Below are 22,507 nucleotides of genomic sequence, written 5' to 3'. Positions count from 1 at the left end.
TGCACAGGAGTTGCCACAAACAATTAACATTAAAACGTGTTCTACAAAGGACGCTTTCTTTAAGCATTTGTTGGAATAGTTAAAATATTTGTGCATTCTCCAGAAACTTATGTACTTATTTTATCCATAGAAGTCCTATGACCACCTAAACTGATTCACTAGCATGGGATTACTCGGAGAACAGAATGAGAATTTAAATCCAAACATATCAATCCACCAAATTAACTGTATCTGAACTTCTACAATTAATAATACTTAGCACTAGTATCATGTTTTCTAAGCACTATGCTAGCCTTATTTTTTATGTTAATAATTGCACTAAAGTATGTAATCAGGTAAAAACAATGGTAATTCTGACCCAAATATTTAATGGAACAACATACTGAAAATTCTTCCCCTTTAAGGAGTTCTTCAATGATCACTGTCTCAGAGCAGTCTCCTGAATGAGAACGCATGTGGTCCTGCATTATAAACAGAATAGACATTGATCAAGCCTTTTTTTACTTTTCCTCTTTTCTTTTTTTAAAAATGAGAAAATATCTTTGTAGCATTTCCAATATCAATACCACTTTGTCTTTCACACACAAAAAATTATAGAGCATATTCTAATAATTTCTTATCTGATATGATCACAATTAAATACAGAATTAGAATTAGAGACCAACTCCTGCTCAATGTGCCTTAAGATCAGTGAAGGGCTACCGAAATTTTTACTACCACACTGTGTGTTCTGCCGGGCTCTATGGTAAGAGTCTCCCAAAAATTCTAGGGTACAAATTTCAGACACACACACTTGAAAGTTCAAAAACAATGTTCTTTATCACACAAATTCAAAAGAAACAAAGCACCCTTTTTGTATTGCAAAGAGCACTCGTCCCAAAACAACCTGGTAGTCTGTACAATCCCCTTAATCAGTCCTTAAGTACTTAGCTAGCAGCTGTGAAGAAACGTCACAGCCCTTCTTCTTCCATGAAGTGAGACACACACACTTTGCTCTGCTTTGGTTTCAAAGTCATGAAAAATCAACAAAGTCCGGAAATAGCAAGGCACAGTCCTGAAGAACAACGATCAGATAATCTTCCACAACGGCCAAACCAGCACACTGCTATTTATATCAGCAGCTCTAATTACTGGAGCCCCAGGTGGCCTCTCTTATCTCCTGTAATATTTCTGCAATTGGTCTCTTCTATGCATAATTCTGCGCATGCGTGGGTCTAATACTTCCTCATCCGAATCAACCAAAGATAATGGAGATTGGCTTCCTGGGCTGTGTGCCAAGCCCCCCTCTTCCAAGTCACCCCCATCTTCTTCTTCATCCGAGGAAACTGCACTACCTGACTCTGTCGGCAATAAAACAGGTCTATGACATGTTGATGTTTCCCCTACATCCACCTCCACATTCCTTGGGGCAGGAGCTGGGCCAGAGCCAACCCCAAACTGTGGGTCCTGCATTTTCTTTCAACATCATTCAGTGCAAATTGGGTGCTCTGGGGTGGAGATCTATTTTCGCTACCCCACTGCGTTCCCCACTCATCCGGGCAGTAGCCCACCCCTGCTTAAGATAATCATAGTATCATATGGGGAACTATCAGCATACGTGCACATATAATAGCTACTATATTACGTTGGAAAATTAGGCCCCAAAATGGCAAGTGGAATCAATATTTTGCATAAAGATCTATATAGACAAAAATACTGGCCAGGATTGTGTGTTTTTTTCTCTTCCAATTTTCTTTTTAAAACCTGCAATTGTCCTTGCATTAACAGAAAAGGTACAAGCTTTGTTCCTGACATGGTAGCTTTTTTTAGGCAGAAAATATTTTCTAAAGAAGAGTTTTATAGACGATGTCCTCTACATTCTCTTATGATAGGGAGAGGTTTCATCACTTATGTTTATGGATGCATAACTCATTAAATTAATTAGGAAGATGTTTAATTTTAACCATATGATAGATAAGCTTTTCTCTTTGTCAGTACTATTTTATTAGAATATTTGTATCTTATTTTGGATTAGACAAGTCAATGGCTAGAAGAAAATACAGTGGTACCTCGAGATACGAGTTTAATTCGTTCCGGACCTGCGCTCTTAAGTCGAGCAGCTCTTATCTCGAACGACTTTTCCCCATAGGAATTAATGTAAATAATTTTAATTGGTTCCAGCCCTCAAAAAACTCACAAAGTTAGTCTAAATTATGCAAAAAGACATTGCAAGAATAAATGTAACTTTACTTATTAATAAGATGATAAGCTGAGAGCTTTCCTTCCCTTCCTCTTTTTACCCAAAACAATCAACATGGCAAACTTTTATTTTTATTCATTAAACTGTAGTTATTTATTCAACTTCACTGCCACCCAATCCTGTAGAGGGAGGAAAGAAGGGAGGAAGGAAAAGGAAAGCAAGAAATGGAGAGAGGAAAGGAAGGAAGGAAAGGAAGGAAGGAAGAAAGAAAGGAAGAAAGAAAGGGTGAAGGGACAGGAACAGAGGAAGGAAGCAAGGAAACTTATGAAAGGGGAGAGTAACTTCACTGCCACCCAATCCTGTAGAGGGAGGAAAGAAGGGAGGGAGGAAAAGGAAAGCAAGAAATAGAGGAAGGGAAGGTAAAAGAGAGAAAGAAAAAGAGCAAGAAAGAAAGCAAGCAAGAGAGAAAGAAAGAAAGAAAATGAAAGAGAAATAAAAATAGAGAGGGAGAATGAAAGAAATGGAAGGAGGGAAGGAAGGAGAGAAAGCAAGAGAAAGAAAGAAAGCAAGAGAAAGAAAGAAAGAAAGAAAGAAAGAGAAAGAAAGAAAGAAAGAAAGAGAAAGAAAAAAGAATGAAAGAGCAAGAGAGCAAGAGAGAAAAAGAAAGAGAGAGAGAAAGAAAGAAAGGCAACTTCAAAGAAAGGCTCACTGAGCATCTCTCACTCTCTCTCCCTTTCTATCCCTCTCTCTTTCTCTCCCCCCTCTCCCCCCCTTTCCCTCTCTCTTTCTCTCTCTCCCTCTCTCTTTCTCTCCCCCCTCTCCCCCCTTTCCCTCTCCCCCCCCAGGCCAGCAGCGATGTTTTAAAACAGCCGCGCCGTTTGCGAGCTAACTCCTGAGGTGCGGAAGTTCGCCTTTGGCGTTTGGGCCACTCGGAATGTGAAATTCAAAACAGCGTTCGGATCCCCCCACCCCCAAGGACCCCCAGAGTGGGGCGGCAGGGGAGGCGACCGCCTCTCCACTCACCAAGTGCCGGGATACGAGCCGAGAAGAGCCGGGCTGGCTTACTTTCTTTCCTTCCTGCGCTGATGCAGAGCCACTCGAACAAAGCGTCACGCCCCCCTGACGCTTTTGGCGGCAAAAGAGCCCAGCGTCGCTTCGGAAGCCGCCGAAAGCATCAGAGGGGCGCGACGCTTTGTTCGAGTGGCTCTGCATCAGCGCGGGAAGGAAGGAAAGTAAGCCAGCCCGGCTCTTCTCGGCTCGTATCGCGGAGAGGGGCGGCATACAAATCCAAGTAATAAATAAAATAAAATAAAAAAATGTCTCTCCTCTCCCAGCTCTTATCTCGAGTAGCTCTTAAGTCGAGCAGCTCTTATGTCGGGGTTCCACTGTACACTGAAAACAAAGGAACCTTTAGCAAAGATCTGACTCTGCATTTATAATAAATATACAGAAAAGAAAGCACAAAATGTAGTTTATAATCAGATTTGGCGCACTGATTCACTACTTCACTTTAATATATTGCAACTTCGCTTACTGGATTCTTTAAGTTTACTGTTATAAAGCAATTATAAACCAAAATGAATCACATTCAGGGTTCACATATTGTCTGAAGTCATAATGTGATTTATGTATTTGCTTAGTACTTTTACATAGAAATGTAAGTCACCTGAAGAATATCTCGTGCTGCCTTAGAAGCATCTTCTCGGTTGGATGCAAGAACTATTTTTTTTCTAGGACCAAAACTACTAGGTTTTATCACCAGTGGAAGAAAATCTGCGCTTTAAAATAGAAGAAAATGTACAGTATATGATATAAGATCTCATTTTGTAAAACTAGACTGGAAAACTATATGACAGAATCAAAGATCAACATTATTTGTACAACATAGAAACATAGAAGACTGACGGCAGAAAAAGACCTCATGGTCCATCTAGTCTGCCCTTATACTATTTCCTGTATTTTATCTTACAATGGATATATGTTTATCTCAGGCATGTTTAAATTCAGTTACTGTGGATTTACCAACCACGTCTGCTGGAAGTTTGTTCCAAGGATCTACTATTCTTTCAGTAAAATAATATTTTCTCATGTTGCTTTTGATCTTTTCCCCAACTAACTTCAGATTGTGTCCCCTTGTTCTTGTGTTCGCTTTCCTATTAAAAACACTTCCCTCCTGAACCTTATTTAACCCTTTAACATATTTAAATGTTTCGATCATGTCCCCCCTTTTCCTTCTGTCCTCCAGACTATACAGATTGAGTTCATTAAGTCTTTCCTGATACGTTTTATGCTTAAGACCTTCCACCATTCTTGTAGCCCATCTTTGGACCCGTTCAATTTTGTCAATATCTTTTTGTAGGCGAGGTCTCCAGAACTGGACACAGTATTCCAAATGTGGTCTCACCAGCGTTCTATATAAGGGGATCACAATCTCCCTCTTCCTGCTTGTTATACCTCTAGCTATGCAGCCAAGCATCCTACTTGCTTTTCCTACCGCCCGACCACACTGTTCATCCATTTTGAGACTGTCAGAAATCACTATCCCTAAATCCTTCTCTTCTGAAATTTTTGCTAACACAGAACTGCCAATGCAATACTCAGATTGAGGATTCCTTTTCCCCAAGTGCATTATTTTACATTTGGAAACATTAAACTGCAGTTTCCATTGCTTTGACCATTTATCTAGTAAAGATATTTGTAGGACTCTTACAATTCTGATCAGCATAATGTAATGCTTCAATAGGGGTAAATATACTATTAGGCATCAAAAAGAGAAATATTCTTCAGATATAGAATCTTAAAATGCTTGTACAATCCTCCTGTATCAAATTATTTGATTAGAAACGCAATAATGGCTTAAGAACAGATAGTCTAAATAATTCATTGGAAAAAAAATAAGTCTTTACCTGTTAATAAAAGCACATGCTTCTTTAGGATTTGAAAAGGCTTTCCATCTTGCTGTGGGAATTCCATGCTGATCAAGAAAGATGTTAGTGAAATATCTATTTGTTCCAAACTGGGCTGCCTTGGCTGTTGGGCCAAAACACTGAATTCCAGCCGCTACCAAGTCATCAACAATTCCTGGTAATGAAATACTGAAAGGCTCAGATAAAACTGCTTATGTAATTGAATGACATATGATTGTACTGTCCCAGAAGAAAGAGCATTTAAAAAGTGCATCATTGCTATGAAAAGGGAAGAATTTGGAGCATCTCATACGATCCATCTGTTAAACTACTGAAGTTTGCAGATGATACAACAGTGATCGGACTCATTCGAGACAATGATGAATCCGCATACAGACGGGAAGTTGAACAACTATCCTTGTGGTGTGACCAGAACAATCTAGAACTGAACACACTCAAAACTGTAGAAATGGTGGTAGACTTTAAGAGAAACCCTTCCACCCTTCCACCTCTCACAATACTAGACAACACAGTATCAACAGTAGAGACCTTCAAATTTCTAGGTTCTATCATATCTCAAGACCTAAAATGGTCACCTAACATCAAAAACATCATCAAAAAAGCACAACAAAGAATGTTCTTTCTGCGCCAGCTCAGGAAGCTCAAACTGCCCAAGGAGCTGCTGATTCAGTTCTACAGAGGAATCATTGAGTCTGTCATCTGCACCTCTATAACTGTCTGGTTTGGTGCTGCAACCCAACAGGACCGACACAGACTTCAGAGGATAATCAGAATTGCAGAAAAAACAATTGCTGCCAATCTGCCTTCCATTGAGGACCTGTATACTGCACGAGTCAAAAAGAGGGCGGGTAAAATATTTACTGACCCCTCACATCCTGGACACAAATTGTTTCAACTCCTACCCTCAAAACGTCGCTACAGAGTACTGCACACCAAGACAACTAGACACAAGAACAGTTTTTCCCCGAACGCCATCACTCTACTAAACAAATAATTCCCTCAAAACTGTCAGACTTTCTACTAAATCTGCACTTCTATTCTACTAGTTTTTCTCATCATTCCTATCACCCTTTTCCTCCCATGTTGACTGTATGACTGTAACTTGTTGCTTATATCCGAAGATTTTTATTAATATTGCTTCTTCATGGCTTATTTGACCCCTATGACAATCATTAAGTGTTGTATCACATGATTCTTGACAAATGTATATTTTATTTTATGTACGTTGAGAGCATATGCACCAAGACAAATTCCTTGTGTGTCCAATCACACTTGGCCAATAAAAATTCTATTCTATTCTATTCTATTCTATTCTATAATGACGAGGTTGTTGGAAAAATTATGTTGTTAGCCCATTTTTAAAGACAACATTATTAGTCATCAGTGGCTATATGAATATTCATTAATATACATGTTAATGGTTGTAAGAATGGCGTGCACACTGAATAAAATTTAGGACTTTGCTTATCAATCTCTTTAGTACATTTGGGGCATGAATCTAAGAAGTAGGTGGCTAAATTACAGTCATAAGGACCCTGTCCAGTTCAGGGTCAAACTGTTCATAGGTAACCAAATAAGACTGTACTCAGTTACTTTGACTGGACCCAAACCAGATGGCATTCAAATTGGAGTGAATGTGAGAAGTTTTGCCTGCAAATTCTTCCCTACAATTTTGTCTGAATCCCTTTTCTCCAGGATGACTTGGACCACCTTAAAGAAGGCTACAAGTTGGCTATCTGCAGATAGTCAATAAGGGTTGGAAAGTATTGTCACTTTGCTGCCCTTGGAGCAGCAAGTATAAACTATAAGTGTTATGTCCTGAGAAGCTAAGAAGTTTTCACTCCAGTCTGACAAGGAAGTGGAGCTCCTTCCAAAAAAGGCTTCCTATTTAAACCCCTGCCAAAAGCAAGCAGGGGCTGATGTTTGCTCACTATAACCAATAAAATGCTGAAGCCTCACTGCCAATCTCCTGCCTCTTCAATATCTGAACTCAACAATAAGTGTAGGCCTTAATAGCAGGTTTTATCCTGCTTAGTTGAGTTTGTTCTTTGTCCTCCTGCTGTGCTCTGTATAACTCTTATTTCATCTCTTTCACTTCTGAGCTCCTCAAAACCCCTTCATGGCATCGGACCAGATTATCTCAGGGACCGCCTTCTGCTGCACGAATACCAGTGACCAGTTAGGTCCCACAGAGTGGATCTTCTCCGGGTCCCATCAACTAAAGAATGTCGCTTGGCGGGACCCAGGGGAAGAGCCTTCTCTGTGGTGGCCCCGGCCCTCTGGAACCAACTCCCCCCAAAGATTAGAATTGCCCCCACCCTCCTTGCCTTTTGTAAGCTGCTTAAAACCCACCTCTGCCGTCAGGCATGGGGGAATTGAGACCCTCTTCCCCCTAGGCCTTTACAATTCTATGCATGGTATGTATGTATGTATGTATGTTTGGTTTTTTATATTAATGGGTTTTTAATTGTTTCTAACATCAGACTACTATTGTACACTGCTTTATTGTTGCTGTTAGCCACCCCGAGTCTCCGGAGAGGGGCGGCATACAAATCCAATAAATAAGTAAGTAAGTAAGTAAGTAAGTAAGTAAGTAAGTAAGTAAGTAAGTAAGTAAGTAAGTAAGTAATGTGAAGGCAAATTCAAGATGAAAGACTTTGTAAATTATAAGATTACCAATCAAAAGATACTGTGGGCCTAATCTATATTTTCCCCCCTTACTTTTGGTAGAAAAAAGTTGTGGGAAAACAAAGGAAGGCTGCAAAAGTGAGATGACGTTATGTGGATTCCCTATAAAATTTGACAAATGAGGAATGGTAATTGCATGACAAAAAATGTCATCTAAAAGTATCCTTGTATTCCGTAACAGCAAATTGCAGGACTATAAACCATTATCAAATCTTTAGAATGCCATTCAATCATCATGATGTATCAATATTTAACTCTCTGTCCATGATTGTACATCATTCTATAGCTCAAGACTCGGGCATTCATTTTAATCTAAATTCAAATCTTCCACTTTGTAGGATGTTCAGAACTTACCAGCAGCAAGCAAAGTTTCTGGTCCAGCAATCACACACCCAATGTTATGATCTTTGCAGAACTGGGAAAGGATTGTATGGTTGCTAATCAAAACACCTGAAACAGATAATAAAAAACACATAATTTAAGATCCAGATACTAAATATGAGAACTGTGCTCCCAAAGGATGCAGAAAAAAATAATGCAGTAAATGAAAATAATTATTTTAAATATATATATATATAAAGAGTTGGCTGAGGGGCAGTTTCCATTTTTCTTACAACATGTTAGTTTGGTTGGTTTTAGTATTGATTAGTTTTTATGCAGCTTCTTGGGTTTTGTGGACTCAAATTGTTTGGTAAGTTTTGATTTTATTTATTTATTTATTTATTCATTCATTCATTTGTCCAATACACAAATACATAGGAAGAAAATAACATGAAGTAGTATATGTAAGGATAAAAGTGAAAATAGAAGAGAAGATATGTGAAAGGAAGAAAATATATATGATATATGAGATAAAGGAAAGACAATTGGACAGGGGACGAAAGGCATACTAGTGCACTTATGTACGCCCCTTACTGGCCTCTTAGGAACCTGGAGAGGTCAATCGTGCAGAGTCTAAGGGAGAAATGTTGGGGGTTAGGGGTTAACACTATTGAGTCCGGTAATGAGTTCCACGCTTCGACAACTCGATTGTTAAAGTCATATTTTTTACAGCCAAGTTTGGAACGGTTCGTAGTAAGTTTGAATCTGTTGCGTACTCTTGTGTTGTTGCGGTTGAAGCTGAAGTAGTCATTGACCGGTAGGACGTTGCAGCATATGATCTTGTGGGCAATACTTAAGTCGTGTTTTAGGCGCCATAGTTCTAGGCTTTCTAGACCCAGGATTGTTAGTCTATTTTCGTAGGATATTCTGTTTCGAGTGGGGGAATGAAGGGCTCTTCTGGTGAAATATCTTTGGATGTTTTCAAGGGTGTTAATGTCTGAGATGTGGTATGGGTTCCAGACAGATGAGCAGTAGTCAAGGGTGGGTCTGATTCTGGACTTCTTGGGAACATGGCTAACTGAACGTACACTTGGGGAGAGATCCCTGAAGGATTTCCCCCTGGAGTGTTGGTCTTCTGCCTTCTAACTGAAGGGATTGATCCCATCAGTTTTTATGACCTATCCGGTTAGGGTGTGTCAAAGAACTTCCCATAGGGACCCTTCAATACAGCCAGTGGTGGGCTACAATTGCGCTTGCCGCTGCGGCTCGTGATCTGCTTAAGGGGCAGCACGATTTTGCTGCTGTACCTGTGGAGGTAGCAAAATCTCATGCGGATCCGCAGGTACACCCATGTTTCGGCATGCGCAGAAGCAAAAAATCCTCACCAAAACACGGGCGCACCTGTGGGTCCATGCACAATTTTGCTACCTCCACAGGTGCAGAAGCAAAATTGCGCCGGTCCCGCAAGAACCTGTGAGCTGTGACAGCGAACACAATTTAGCATTCTGGCTGATAGCTCACCACTAGTTGTACCTCATGATTCTTGACAAATGTATCTTTTTCTTTTATGTACACTGAGAGCATATGCACCAAGACAAATTCCTTGTGTGTCCAATCACACATGGCCAATAAAGAATTCTATTCTATTCTATTCTATTCTATTCCTGTTGAGGTAGCAAAATCGCGCACAGAGCCACAGCTGCGCCCATGTTTCAGCACGCCTGAGACTTCGGAGAGGGGCAGCATACAAATCTAATAAATTATTATTAATAATTATTAATTATTAATTATTAATTATTAATTATTAATTATTAATTATTAATTATTAATTATTAATTATTAATTATTAATTATTAATTATTAATTATTAATTATTAATTATTAATTATTAATTATTAATTATTAATTATTAATTATTAATTATTAATTATTAATTATTAATTATTAATTATTAATTATTAATTATTAATTATTAATTATTAATTATTAATTATTAATTATTAATTATTAATTATTAATTATTATTATTATTATTATTATTATTATGCGCAGAAGCAAAAAAACCTCACCGAAATACTGGTGCACCTGCGGCTCCATGTGTGATTTGGCTATCTCCACAGGTGCAGCAGCAAAATCATGCTGGCCCCGCAAGAACTTACAAGCCACGGCGGCGAGTGCAATTTAGCGTTCTGTCTCGTAGCCCACCACTGAATACAGCTATAAGCCGACAGATTGCTTTTGGAGTTGAACTCCAAAACTGTCTGCATGCCAGAAGCTGGGAGGGGAGGAGCTGCAATCTGTTTGGTGGCTTAAGAAATTGTTGTTTTTGGAAATTTCAAATTTCACATTTCAAACCGACAGTAAGTTATGTCTTCCTTATCTTAATCACCTTCAAGGACTATTTTATCTCAAGTCAATTTTTAAAAGGCCCTTTTCAGTGTTGTGGTTGGCTCTGGGCCAGTTTCTGCTTCAAGGACTGTGGGGGTTGATATGGGTGAATCCTCCCATTGTCAGAGGCCAATTTTGCTTCCGACTGCTTCCGACAGCGAAGCATCTGTAGAAGATAGTGAAAGTGAAATGGAATCCTCAGAGGAGTTAATTGCAGGCAGCCCATTAGATAGTCACCCCGTGAGTGATTCATCATCATTATCATCACTGGATTCAGAAGAGGAGATTTTCATTGATGTGCGCAGACGCAGGGCAATGTCAAGGAAAGAGCAACTGCGTAAATACTATAGGAAATAAGGGAGAGCACCTGTGGCTGGGGGTAATTAGGCTAATGGGGCTGCTGTTAAATTGTCAGTGTTCTTGCCTTGCAAGAACACGGAAGTCCTCGAAACCCCACCTCTGGACTTCTGTGTTTTTGTGATGCTGCAATTTCGCTGAGGCTCCCCTGGCTGGGAAACCCCACCTCCGGACTTCCGTTGCCAGCGAAGCGCCCGTTTTTGCGCTGCTGGAATTCCCCTGCAGCATCGCAAAAACACAGAAGTCCAGAGGTAGTGTTTCCCATGGAGGGGAGCCTCAGGAGAATCCTAGCAGCGCAAAAACGGGTGCTTCGCTGGCAACAGAAGTCCAGAGGTGGGGCATCCCAGTGGTGGCGGCTTGGGTTTGTAAGGTGAAAATAGTTTGGAAGAAGAGGCAAAAAAATCTTAAACCCCGGGTTTGTATCTCGAAAAGTTTGTATGACGAGGGGTTTGTAAGACGAGGTATCACTGTATTTTGAAGGAAAAAAGGAAGGGTCCCCCTTCCCCCTTCCTTTTTAGGCCAAATAATTTGAAAGAATACAATACATTTGTAAATAAAAATGGTGGCAATTTATTTATTTATTTATTTATTAGATTTGTATGCCGCCCCTCTCTGTAGACAGTTCATAAGGATTACTAGGTACAAATAGAAACACACATTTATTTCCATAGCACGGAAGATAAAGCAGGAATGATTCAATTGATTACTTTGTTTAAAGAAGAAAATATGTTTTTATTTGGATATCACTTCTGGAATTTGTGCTTGTGAAGAAAAAAATGAAACTTTGATCTTGGTTTTGTTGATTAGAAAGATTTGGTATTATAGACCTGGCTAGTTATATATTAATGTGTAAAAGCAAAAAATTGTGGCTGGTATGTATTATCCTGTACTGTGCTTTCTTTCTTTCTTTCTTTCTTTCTTTCTTTCTTTCTTTCTTCTTTCTCTCTCTCTCTCTTTCTTTCTTTCTCTTTTTTCTTTTCTTTTTTTTCTCCCCCCTTTGTATTTCACACCCCCTTTTCTTTTTTTTATTTTTAATATATTTTTATTGATTTTATAATGTAAAACATACACACAACATATAACAAGTGCTCAGTGATGCCCACACACACCCTTTTCTCTGTCCCCTTTACCACCCTTAATTTTCTATTCTCTCTTTTTTTGGATTTTGTATTTTATATAACAAAATAAAAATGTTGAAAGATAAGTTTTGTTTCAATGTACTGTACAGGTCCGGAAAATTGGGTTAACTTACTAACCTAACTAAATTGACTCTATGACTCTAGACTTAATTAACTCAATCTGTATAGTCTGCAGGACAGAAGGAAAAGGGGGGACATGATTGAAACATTTAAATATGTTAAAGGGTTAAATAGGGTTCAGGAGGGAAGTGTTTTTAATAGGAAAGTGAACACAAGAACAAGGGGACACAATCTGAAGTTAGTTGGGGGAAAGATCAAAGGCAACATGAGAAAATATTATTTTACTGAAAGAGTAGTAGATCCTTGGAACAAACTTCCAGCAGACGTGGTTGGTAAATCCACAGTAACTGAATTTAAACATGCCTGGGATAAACATATATCCATTGTAAGATAAAATACAGGAAATAGTATAAGGGCAGACTAGATGGACCATGAGGTCTTTTTCTGCCGTCAGTCTTCTATGTTTCTATGTTTCTACTTCCTCTTCCTATTTAATTCATATTAAATTGTTTTCTCTGTGTAATAATAAATCAAATGCATTGTCCTAAATGTTTATTTTTGTAAAATATGTGGTACAATGGTTTGGGGATGTATTATGGATTTCCCCCCCCCCAGGGGCTTTTAAATATATTAATGCATTGGCAGATAATAATCTTTTTACCTGAATTAGACATTTTCCCATCAGTGGTTCCGGCATTTCCTGGTGCAACCAGCACCTGTTTCAGATGGAGAGATTGTGCCAGCTTCCAAGCCAGTGCATGCTCTCTGCCTCCACTGCCAATCACAAGCACTCGATCAGCCATTCTCTTATTCCAGCAAGCTGATGGATGGTGATTACTGACTTAAGACTGCATCCAAAAGGAGAATCAGTTTAGAATTTATTTGGATAAAGTCGTACTAGTGACAAGGAATATAAAAACAGTGAAAATGATCCTGATTTATCTATAATTTAAAGCAGTGGTCCCCAAACTACGGCCCGCGGGCCGCATGCAGCCCACTGAGGCCATTTATCCGGCCCATGGGTGAGTGACAGGAGCACAGGTACATACTTTTCTTTTAATTAAATTCTCTCCTTAATGTTCCTTCAAAAAGTACAACACCAATTATATTTATTTATTTTATTTATTTATTTGTTTATTGGATTTGTATGCCGCCCCTCTCCATAGACTCGGGGCGGCTAACAACAGTAATAAAAACAGCATGTAACAATTCTAACTTATTAATAATTATGCCAAAGTGCTTCCTTCTTTCTTTATACATTTTTCTATAAACCAAGAAAACCTTGTACAGTAACACCCCGGTTATTGCGTCCCCGACCATTGCGAACAGGGTAATTTGCGATTTTTCAACCCGGAAGTCAAAACACCATCTGCACATGTGTGCCCTTTTTTTTCTATGGGCACGCATGCGTAGATGGCGCCCAGCAGATCAGCTGCTGGGCGGCTTCCCTGGGTCTTCCCCCTCTTGCTGGCGGGAGGGCGAGCAGCGGGCATCAGCAAGGAGTTTCCCCACCACCCACGCAAACTCCTCGCTGCCGCCCGCCCTTCGCCCGCCCACGCCGTTCATTCTCGCTGCTTTCGAGCTGAGTCCTGAAGCGAATTCGCTCCGGGACTCAGCTTGAAAGCGGCGACAGCCAGCGCGGAGAAGCCGTTCGCTGGCGCTGGCTGTCGGCGCTTTTGAGCTGAGTCCCGGAGCAAATTCGCTCCGGGACTCAGCTCGAAAGCGGCGACAGCCAGCGCGGAGAAGCCGTTCGCTGGCGCTGGCTGTCGGCGCTTTTGAGCTGAGTCCCGGAGCGAATTCGCTCCGGGACTCAGCTCGAAAGCGGCGACAGCCAGCGCGGAGAAGCCGTTCGCTGGCGCTGGCTGTCGGCGCTTTTGAGCTGAGTCCCGGAGCGAATTCGCTCCGGGACTCAGCTCGAAAGCGCCGACAGCCAGCGCGGCGCGGCTGTTTTAAAATGTCGCCGCCGGCATGGGGGGCTTGCCAGCACCCCCGGACCCCCAACCCGGGTTTGGGGGGCTGCTAGGAAGCCCCCCATGCCGGCGACGACATTTTAAAACAGCCGCGCCGTCCCCAATCTTCGGCTCCTCGCTAGCGCTGCGGGAGTAAAAACACCATCTGCACATGTGCAGATGGTGTTTTTACTTCCGCAGCGCTACTTCGCGAAAACTCGCTCGTTGCGGGGGGTCCTGGAACGGAACCCTCGCAACGAGCGGGGGATCACTGTATAGCCAATCAGATGTTAACAAAAGAAAATTAAAAACAAAACATAAACATATATGAATTTCAGATTTCTTTCCCCCCCTCTAAATAGTATGTTCGCATTTTGTTTTTTACTTTAAAATAAGGTATGTGCAGTATGCATAGGGATTTGTTCAAAGTTATTTTTAATAGTCCGGCCCTACAACAGTTCGAGGGACAATGAACTGGCCCCCTGTGTAAAAAGTTTGGGGACCCCTGATTTAAAGCATGTTAAATGCAGTAAATGCAAAAGAACTGGCTAAAGGCTTAAATTATAATAAAAGGGAATCAAACTAATCAAAACATAAATGGGCAAAAAAAAGTATTGACATAGATAAATATATATTGTTCAAAAAAATAAAGGGAACACTTAAAGAACAAAATATAACTCCAAGTAAATCAAACTTCTGTGAAATCAAACTGTCCACGTTAGGAAGCAACACTGATTGACAACAATTTTCTTTTTCTTTCTTTTAAAAAAAGTTTATTTATTAATTTTCAAAAACAGAAAAAACATTAAAAAGAACATGCGCATTGCCACAAATCATCACCTGTGTCCATTACATTTGATAATTATACGTCTTTTTACAATATTTTCAAAGTAATATATCATATCGCTAGTATGTATGAAAATCAATTTCATTTTGTTGTCAGCACATTCAACTTTGTACAGAACAAATTATTCAATGAGACTATTTCATTCATTCAGATCTAGGATGTGCTATTTAATTGTGCCCTTTATTTTTTTGAGCAGTGTACTGTATATAGATCCTGCATCGAATACTGTATTGCTCTTAATATTTTCATTTATTTTGTTTCTGTAAACTTGGTTGCATGTAACCATTTGATGGCAGGAAAAAGTAACATAAAAACAGGAATGGGCTACTGCCCAGAAGGGGAACACACAGTGGGGAAGCGAAAATGGAGCTCCACCCCAGAGCACCTGTTGTGGTTAGCTCTGGCCCAGCTCCTGCCCCAAGCAATGTGGAGGTGGAGGTGGGGGAGACATCCACATGCAGCAGGCCTGTTTTGCATCCAGTAGAATCTGTCTCCTCTGACCAAGGAAGCGTGAGTGACAGGGAAGAGGGGAGTTTGGCAGACAGCCCAGGAGATCAATCATCAGTATCATTCCTGGATTCTGAACAAGAATTAATGACACATCCACGCATGCGTAGAGGGATGCATAGGAGACAACAACTGAAGGATTATTACAAGAGAAAATGAGGCCACCTGTGGTTGGGTGGGGCTGCTGTAATTAGTGCTACAGATAAAAGTGCAGCCTGGTGTTTTAACCTCATGGCAGTTTATCTGATTCATTGTTTCGTCAAGATCGTGGTTTTTTGCTGTTCAGGATTGTGTGTGTGGACTCTCTGGACTTTAAAATTGGACTCAATTTCCCAGTTATTGGGTGAGCAATTGGATTGCATTTAACCTGTGCCTTGTGTGTACCAGAAAATCCCCTTGACATTTAAAAAGGGAGCTGTTTCTGTTTTTCTGTTTATAAAATTTTTTGGGTTTTCCTTTTATCATGTGGTGTGTGTCTTCCTGGACTAATTACCCTGTAATTATGGGCGGTTGAAACACGCCGGCAGAACAGCACCCAATTTGCACTGAAAGATGTTGAAAGAAAACGCAGGGCGTCCTGCATAAGCCATGCCCACAGTGTGTTAGTAAAAATTTTGGTAGCTCTTCACTGCATAAAAATAACTTTGCTACTTTCCATCAGCTGTACAGATTTCTGTACAGATACAGCAGCCTTAGAGTTATCCTCTTCCACTGATAATGCTGCTACAGGAGACAAACACATAGAGTGATGAGAAAAAAATGGGGACAACTCTATAGCCAGCCATATCAGCCAAACCAACCATGGGGGGAGCCAGATTGTCACCAAATCCCTAGGCTTATACAATGATTAACATTCTAATTGTGACACTTTTTAAGAAGTCATTCAGGGTATGGAACCTGGCAATCGCATGGAGAGAAATTGCCAGAATGAAAAGAAGCAGCAATTGAAAACTGTGCTTTGAAAGAGCTTGTGCAATTTGATTAGATCATTTTATGCATGTCAATACCATTGTGCCTTCATTCGTTAATTTTTTTATTTAAAAAATGAGCCAGAAATAATTATCATAGATGCCGGGTGAGAAAGAATGGGAGCTCTCTTTAAATGTGACCTTTAAAATCCACAGCTGCACTTTTTGCCCATCAAATATGTTAATAATAGTAGAGTGAAATATGCCTTTCTATCTCTACGCACACCAAAAAAATATTACCTGGGACGGCAGGTGGGTAGGAGTGAGGTTATGATGGATCAACCTTAAAGGATGCCCTAAATATAATTTTCCTCCATAAATAGTTTAAGTCCAGATTTGAGGAGGAACTGCCTCCTTTCACAAAACTGAAAGATTATTTGCATATGTCTCTGATCATGAATGATGCTGATAAAACCCTGAACATAATTTACATAATTAGCATGTGCCTACAATAATAACCAGCAGAAAACAAAGGGAGGAATAGCTTACTATTTAATTAATCTTCCTAAGACAGTTGCAGGATCTGAGCAAATGCTGCTACATTAGAAGTTTGGTTTCACTCAAAGTAGCCCACAGAATTTGCTAATTTACATTGTTATGGTTTTATGCTCTAATCCAGTGTTTCCCAACCTTGGCAACTTGAAGATATCTGGACTTCAACTCCCAGAATTCCCCAGCCAGCATTTGCTGGCTGGGGAATTCTGGGAGTTGAAGTCCAAATATCTTCAAGCTGCCAAGGTTGGGAAACACTGCTCTAATATAATAAGCCTAAATCGTGATGCACTTTTCCCTTCCTGCCAGTATAAGAAATCTTTAGGTTGAGAGACAGTGACAGGCCCAGTGTTTTGTGTCATGAATCACTACAGTCATTAACAAAGCTCTGAGTAAACAATAAATAAAAAACACCATAGAGTGAAGAAAAATTATATTCCCATTTAGAGAAAGTTTTTGATTTGAAAGATTTTGAGATATTTTTTTACATCAATAGATGTCTAGTTGGGTTTTGTGCCTTATTTTATAGTAAAATACGGACTTGAACTTGAACAATCGTTTTCATCAATTTGGGAGATCTTAACCTTTCTGGGAAGGAAAGCATAGAGATACAGAAGTCATGAACTCTTTTCTGCCATTTAGTGATTGATCTGGCTTCTGGTAGAACTTTAGCTATTAAAAATACAGTGGTACCTCAAGATACGAACCCCTCGTCTTACGAACAACTCGTGATACGAACCCGGGGTTCAGAAAAATTTTACCTCTTCTTACAAACTTTTTTCGAGTTACGAACCGGCGTTCGGGAGGCTGCTGGGAAGCCCCCCGGCTGTTTTAAAAGGTGACAGCCGGGCGGCGGGGCTTCCCAGCAGCCTCCCGAACGCCGGTTCGTAACTCGAAAAAAAGTTCGTAAGAAGAGGCAAAATTTTTCTGAACCCCGGGTTCGGTTCGGGAGGCTGCTGGGAAGCCCCCCAGCCTGGCTGCGACCATTTAAAACAGCCGGGCGGCTTCCCAGCAGTCGCCGAACGCCGAACGCGGAAGTTCGGGTTTGGCGTTCGGTTTCGGGAAGCTGCTGGGAAGCCGCCCGGCTGTTTTAAAAGGTCGCAGCCGGGCTGGGGGGCTTCCCAGCAACCTCCCGAACCCCGAACTTTGGCCGAACTTCTGGGTTCGGGGTTTGGGAGGCTGCTGGGAAGCCCCCCAGCCTGGCTGCGACGTTTTAAAACAGCCGCACGGCTTCCCAGCAGTCTCCGAACGCCGAACGCGGAAGTGCGGGTTTGGCGTTCGGCTTCGGGAAGCTGCTGGGAAGCCGCCCGGCTTTTTTAAAAGGTCACAGCCGGGCTGGGGGACTTCCCAGCAGCCTCCTGAACCCCGAACTTCCAGGTTCGGGGTTCGGGAGGCTGTAGGGAAGCCCCCCAGCCCGGCTGCGACCTTTTAAAACAGCCGCGCGGCTTCCCAGCAGTCGCCGAACGCCGAACGCGGAAGTTCGGCTTTGGCGTTCGGCTTTGGGAAGATGCTGGGAAGCCGCCCAGCTGTTTTAAAAGGTCGCAGCCGGGCTGGGGGGCTTCCCAGCAACCTCCCGAACCCCGAACTTTTGCCAAACTTCTGGGTTCGGGGTTCAGAAGGTTGCTGGGAAGCCCCCCAGCCCGGCTGTCACCTAAAAGTTCGGGGTTCGGGAGGTTGCTGGGAAGCCCCCCAGCCCGGCTGTGACCTTTTAAAACAGCCGGGCGGCTTCCCAGCAGCTTCCCGAAGCCGAACGCCAAACCCGAACTTCCGCGTTCAGCGTTCGGAGACTTCTAGGAAGCCCCGCCGCCCGGCTGTCACCTTTTAAAACAGCCTGGGGGCTTCTCGGCGGCCTCCTGAACGCCGAACCCGGAAGTTCGGGTTTGGCTTCGACGTTCGGGAGGTCGGCGAGAAGCCCCCAGGCTGTTTTAAAAGGTGACAGCCAGGCGGCAGCGGTTTTTTTGCAGGGTTTTTTTTTGGTTGCACGGATTAATTGACTTTACATTGTTTCCTATGGGAAACAATGTTTCGTCTTACGAACCTTTCGTCTTACGAACCTCCCCCTGGAACCAATTAGGTTCGTAAGACGAGGTATGACTGTAACTCTTACTAAATGCAGTATTTCCTAAGCAAAGAAACTCCATTTTTATTCTCTTCACTTCCGCATTCAAAATGCAATTCAGACTAGCACATTCCTTTTCTCCCGTTATCTCTCTTAATTACATTCCACATACATTCCTTCCAGCCTCCTCTGTCTCCCAAGATTTATGTACTCACAACATGATTCAAAAACAGCAGGAATGACTGTAAAATAACACAGAATGAACTTGCTCGCTCCGGAGCTGAACAGAAACACATTTCATTTTAGCACTACAACATTGAAACTCCACCCTTCTACCCCACTGGCCCCCTGATGTACCAAATACATCACTCCAGTATTTAACCCATTCCTCCCCTTAATATCTTTTTCCTAACACCTGTTCCTTGCATTTTTGGACCCTTCTGAATTGAGGATTGACCCAGCGAACATCTGTTTCTTCCTCACTAGATTTTGGACTCATAGCAACATCCTGTGGCTGGCCTCCCACCTGTTCTAATACCTGTAACCCAGGGGCTACCACTAATTCATAAACACTATCTGTATCAGAGTCCTCAAGCTCTTCATCATCCTCCAACTGACCAGGAATATGTACAACAGTGATTACCTAATTGTTTATTACCTGGATACAGTACAGGTAGTCCTCAACTTACGACAACCATTGAGCCCAAAAATTCTGTTGTTAAGTGAGACATTTATTAAGTAAGATTTGCCCATTTTACAACCTTCCTTGCATCAGTTGTTAAGTGAATCACTGCAGTTGATAAATTAGTAACCAGTTGTTAAGTGAATCTGGCTTCCCCATTGACGTTGCTTGTCAGAGGTAACAAAAGGTGAGCACATGACTCCAGGACACTGCAACCATCATAAATATGAGTCAGTTGCCAAGTATCTGAATTTTGATCACATGATCATGAGGATGCTGCAAAGGCTGTAACTATGAAAAACGGTCATAAGTCACAGTGCTGTTGTAACTTTGAATGGTGACTAAATGAATTGTTGTAAATCAAGGACTAGCTTCATTGTAATCCTGGATGAGGACCCGGATTGTGGAGGCAATATGCTGGCTCTGTTAAAAAGTGCTATTGTTAATATGTTGTAAGCCGCCTTGGGTCTAAGGAGTAGTGGGCATAAAAATTTAATAAATAAAATAAATCCAAGTTTTTTTAAATAACTTCTGAAATTCTCTGTATTACCTTCAACAATTTGATGCGAATTCTGGAACTAACATTTTGTATATGATTTTATTAGCTGCAAAAAAATTAGATAGGGGTCTGGATGGGTGTCAACAGACTCAAACTCAACCCGGATAAAATGGAGTGGCTGTGGGTTCTGCCTCCCAGGGGCAATTCCATCTGTCCGTCCATAACCCTGGGAGGGGGATTTATTAACCCCCTCAGAGAGGGTCCGCAACTTGGGCATCCTCCTCGATCCACAGCTCACATTAGAGAAACATCTTTCAGCTGTGGCGAAGGGGGCGTTTGCCCAGGTTCGCCTGGTGCACCAGTTGCGGCCCTATCTGGACCGGGAGTCACTGCTCAAAGTCACTCATGCCCTCAACACCTTGAGGTTCGACTACTGTAATGCTCTCTACATGGGGCTACCTTTGAAAAGTGTTCGGAAACTTCAGATCGTGCAGAATGCAGCTGAGAGAGCAATCATGGGCTTCCCAAAGTATGCCCATGTTACACCAACACTCCGCAGTCTGCATTGGTTGCCGATCAATTTCCGGTCACAATTCAAAGTGTTGGTTATGACCTATAAAGCCCTTCATGGCATCGGACCAGAATATCTCCGGGACCGCCTTCTGCCGCACGAATCCCAGCGACCGGTTAGGTCCCACAGAGTTGGCCTTCTCTGGGTCCCGTCGACTAAACAATGTTGTTTGGCGGGTACCCAGGAGAAGAGCCTTCTCTGTGGCAGCCCCGACCCTCTGGAACCAGTTCCCCCCGGAGATCAGAACTGCCCCCACCCTCCTTGCCTTTCGTAAAGTTCTTAAGACCCATCTCTGCCATCAGGCATGGGGGAACTGAGACATCTCCCCCGGGCCTATACAGTTTATACATGGTATGTTTGTGTGTATGCTTGCTTTTAATAATGGGGTTTTTAGTGTTTTTTAAATTATTAGATTTGTTCTTACATTGTCTTTGTTATTGTTGTGAGCCGCCTCGAGTCTATGGAGAGGGGCGGCATACAAATCTAATAAATAATAATAAAATAATAGATGACAACAAAGCAATTCAGAAGTCTCTAACTGTTGGTTGTAATTTATCAGTCATTTGGATTTTTGTAGTCCCATCTGGAAGGTCCTAATACTACCATATTTACCCCAAAAAAGTGCTGGGACTAAGACTATGTCTTAAAATTGCAATTTTTGAGAACAGACAACGTCTATGAATTTTGAATGGAGTTGTTCATTGCTCAGATAATGTCTGCCTAGAAATTTCCCCCAAAAAAGCTTCCTGATTGCTATTGTATAACAGCAGTATTTTTCTCTGATTTATCTGGCTATCTAAAGAAGGAACTAAAAGAGATTAAGTCTGTAGACAGAATGAGCAAGCATTTATCTGAATGGTCATATTCAGCTGTGAGTCTGATTTTGAATAGTATCTTCCTTTATTTTTCTTCATTAGAGTTATAACCTGTTCTGTCTGGGTCCCCCCAGACGCCAACACCAACCAAAAAGAGTATCCAGACACACTGGTAAAAAGCAAAGGCAGTTTATATACTGGAAAGCAAACACAGGTAACAAAAACTGTTCTTACAGACAGGAACACGATGAAGCTTCACAGAGGTTTCACGAAGGCCAGGCAATAAAACAGGATCCTTGCTGGCAAAAACAACGCTGGAGATAATAAAACCCACGCCTCCCTCAAGTCTTCCAGACTTCTAGGCCACAAGCCAAGATCAGAGACGCCAAGAATCGAAGCAAGGTCACAGGACTCCCAGTTGACAACTCTCCACAAGACTGTAAGGGCGGGCCTGCCTTTTCAACCCTGCTGAGGAGAACCACACCCAAACCCAGCTGTTGCCAATTCAGGGATGGAAATACCTTTCTAATTGGCCCCTTCTTTGAGCTGCACGTCTCTGCCTCATGTCTATTATAGTCTGTGCGTCTTCATCCAATGAATCCAGGCTACTAGCTGGGGAGAGGCCCCCCCTGGGGGTCTCAGGCTGCTCTCCCTCCTCCTCTTCCTGACGTTCCTCTCCCCCGTCTGCCTGGTCCTCCCCCTCTTGGTCACTGTCCTCCTCCTCTGGGCATGGATCTGGCAGAGCTCGAGCCGGTCCCTGAGGAGCCTCAGGCTGAATCACAACATAACCTAACAACAAAGAAATCTTTCTTCTCGAAACTGAAACAAAATCCCAAGATTCCAAATGTGACCTTAAAATTAAAACAAGCCATTCACAACAATATTCAGCAAAAACAGATATAATTTTTAGCAATGGTTTAGTCAGGGTGGAAGGAAAGCCATCATCAGTAATCCCTTCCCTTTGTTTTCTCCTCTGGGACTTTAAAGCAGCCTAAATTGCCCATTGCAGTTACACCTGTTTTCAACTGTAAAAGGAAAAGGTGGAGAACACCAGAGTGT

At 41.8% G+C, this 22,507-nt stretch overlaps 1 protein-coding gene across 1 annotated transcript in view; it reads right to left on the bottom strand.

The window, feature by feature from the left end:
- LOC139167132 (trifunctional purine biosynthetic protein adenosine-3-like) overlaps positions 1-12,862 on the bottom strand; it is a 40,722-nt gene extending 27,860 nt beyond the window's left edge. Inside the window, exons 1-5 of the mRNA XM_070751553.1 lie at positions 12,721-12,862; positions 8,149-8,244; positions 5,086-5,260; positions 3,846-3,957; positions 384-461 (exon numbers count right to left, since the gene is read on the bottom strand). Of these exons, the coding sequence (XP_070607654.1) occupies positions 384-461; positions 3,846-3,957; positions 5,086-5,260; positions 8,149-8,244; positions 12,721-12,862 (603 nt within the window). The remainder of the gene's footprint in view (positions 1-383; positions 462-3,845; positions 3,958-5,085; positions 5,261-8,148; positions 8,245-12,720) is intronic.
- Between the last annotated feature and the right edge of the window lie 9,645 nt (positions 12,863-22,507).

The sequence above is a fragment of the Erythrolamprus reginae genome, chromosome 4 (assembly GCF_031021105.1).
Source record: "Erythrolamprus reginae isolate rEryReg1 chromosome 4, rEryReg1.hap1, whole genome shotgun sequence".
NCBI lineage: Eukaryota > Metazoa > Chordata > Lepidosauria > Squamata > Dipsadidae > Erythrolamprus > Erythrolamprus reginae.
The sequence above is the reverse complement of the archived record's forward strand: the minus strand, read 5'-3'. Positions and strand labels throughout refer to the sequence as shown.